The following is a 1,760-nucleotide window of genomic DNA, read 5'->3' as shown; positions in this document are numbered from 1 at the left end:
TGGGCAAATTTTTTTAGAATTGAAAAAAAAATTGTATGTAATTTAGTATCACGTAGTTAATTGGTATGTTTTTCTTTCGTATAGATTTAATTTTTTTAATTTTAAATAACAAATCAGACCTTTAAATTTAAGAACATTTCTATAATGCACAAACTAATGGGTTTGATTTGTAGTGAGATAATTTTTTTTTGTTCTCAAACAAATCGAAGGGTCCGATTAGTATGTTTAAAAAAAAATTTAACACTACAATATGAATTTGACTCTCAAATTTATGTTTTAAAAAAAATTAAAAACCATAAATCTGATAGTATCCACAAAAAAAATTATAAATTATAAATCTAACCCTGTGATTTATGGTATCTATATAAACAAAAAACACACTAAATTTTCACATTGTTAAAAAACACCACTACAACCCCATTACTAAAAATAGAAAGCTTGATAAGTGTAGTAAATATTAAACACATATCCTAAAAAGTTGAAATATACATTTTACAAACGCAGAAATTAAATGATGATTTAATGATTGTAATAATTGCAGGACCAATGTACTACAAAGGAGTTTACCATTTGTTTTACCAATATAACCCTGATGGAGCAACCTTTGGTAAGAAAATGGTATGGGGTCACTCAGTATCCTATGATCTAATCAATTGGATTCACCTCAATCATCCTTCTCTTCAACCATCTCATCACTATGACATTCATGGCTGCTTCTCTGGCTCAACCACAATAATCCCCTCCAATAATCAACCCTTTATTTTCTACACAGGATTTGATGAAACAAAACACCAAGTTCAAAACTTAGCTATGCCAAAAAATCCACAAGACCCTTTTCTAAGGGAGTGGATCAAACACCCTCAAAACCCTATAATCACTGCCCCAATTGGATTAGTTGAACAAGAAAATTTTAGAGACCCAACAACAGCTTGGAAGGGTAGTGATGGAAAATGGAGGGTCATAGTTGGTGCTAGAAATGGTGATATTGGGAAGGCAATTTTATATCATAGTGATGATTTTGTTAATTGGAAATTAAGCCCTAATAATCATGAATTCTATGTAATTGATGGCATTGGAATGTGTGAGTGCCCTGATTTTTTTCCAGTTTTAATTGATGGTACAAAACATGGGGTTGATTTAGATTATTCTTCAGTTCAAGATTCTAATGATGTTATTAGGCATGTGTTGAAGATAAGTTACCAAAATAAACAGCAAGAATATTATTTGGTAGGTAAGTATGTTTGTGATGAGGACAAGTTTGTTGCTGAGAATAAAATTACAGGGACTAGTTTGGACTTGAAATTGGACCATGGTGAATTTTATGCTTCAAAGTCATTCTTTGACTATGCCAAGAAGAGAAGGGTATTATGGGGATGGGTTAAAGAGCTTGATACAGAACAAGATGATATTCTTAAAGGATGGGCTGGTCTACAGGTACTTTAATTAACAAATTAATCTAAAAAAGTTAGATAATTTTGTCAATAATATGTATGATTTCATAGATAATTATAATTTTGCATCAATATTGAAATATATATATATAAGGCTATTCCAAGGCAAGTGTGGCTTCATGAAAATGGGAAGTGGCTGATGCAGTGGCCAATAGAAAAGTTAGAGACACTTAGAGACTCCGACAATCAAGTTAGTATTTTCGCACACAAACTTGTTTTTGGATCAACTCTTCAAGTCTCAGGTATCACTGCATCACAGGTAAGTCACTTTATTTCCTGCATTGTTAATTTTTTCTTGTGAAATTGATG

General features: G+C 31.3%; 1 protein-coding gene across 1 annotated transcript in view; it reads left to right on the top strand.

The window, feature by feature from the left end:
* Nucleotides 1-1,760, top strand: part of LOC107605494 (beta-fructofuranosidase, insoluble isoenzyme CWINV6) — a 5,127-nt gene that overhangs the window by 1,709 nt on the left and 1,658 nt on the right. Inside the window, exons 3-4 of the mRNA XM_016307387.2 lie at nucleotides 542-1,434; nucleotides 1,546-1,710. Of these exons, the coding sequence (XP_016162873.1) occupies nucleotides 542-1,434; nucleotides 1,546-1,710 (1,058 nt within the window). The remainder of the gene's footprint in view (nucleotides 1-541; nucleotides 1,435-1,545; nucleotides 1,711-1,760) is intronic.

The sequence above is a fragment of the Arachis ipaensis genome, chromosome B06 (genome assembly GCF_000816755.2).
Source record: "Arachis ipaensis cultivar K30076 chromosome B06, Araip1.1, whole genome shotgun sequence".
Taxonomy (NCBI): domain Eukaryota; kingdom Viridiplantae; phylum Streptophyta; class Magnoliopsida; order Fabales; family Fabaceae; genus Arachis; species Arachis ipaensis.
This window is presented reverse-complemented; position numbering and strand designations above follow the sequence as displayed.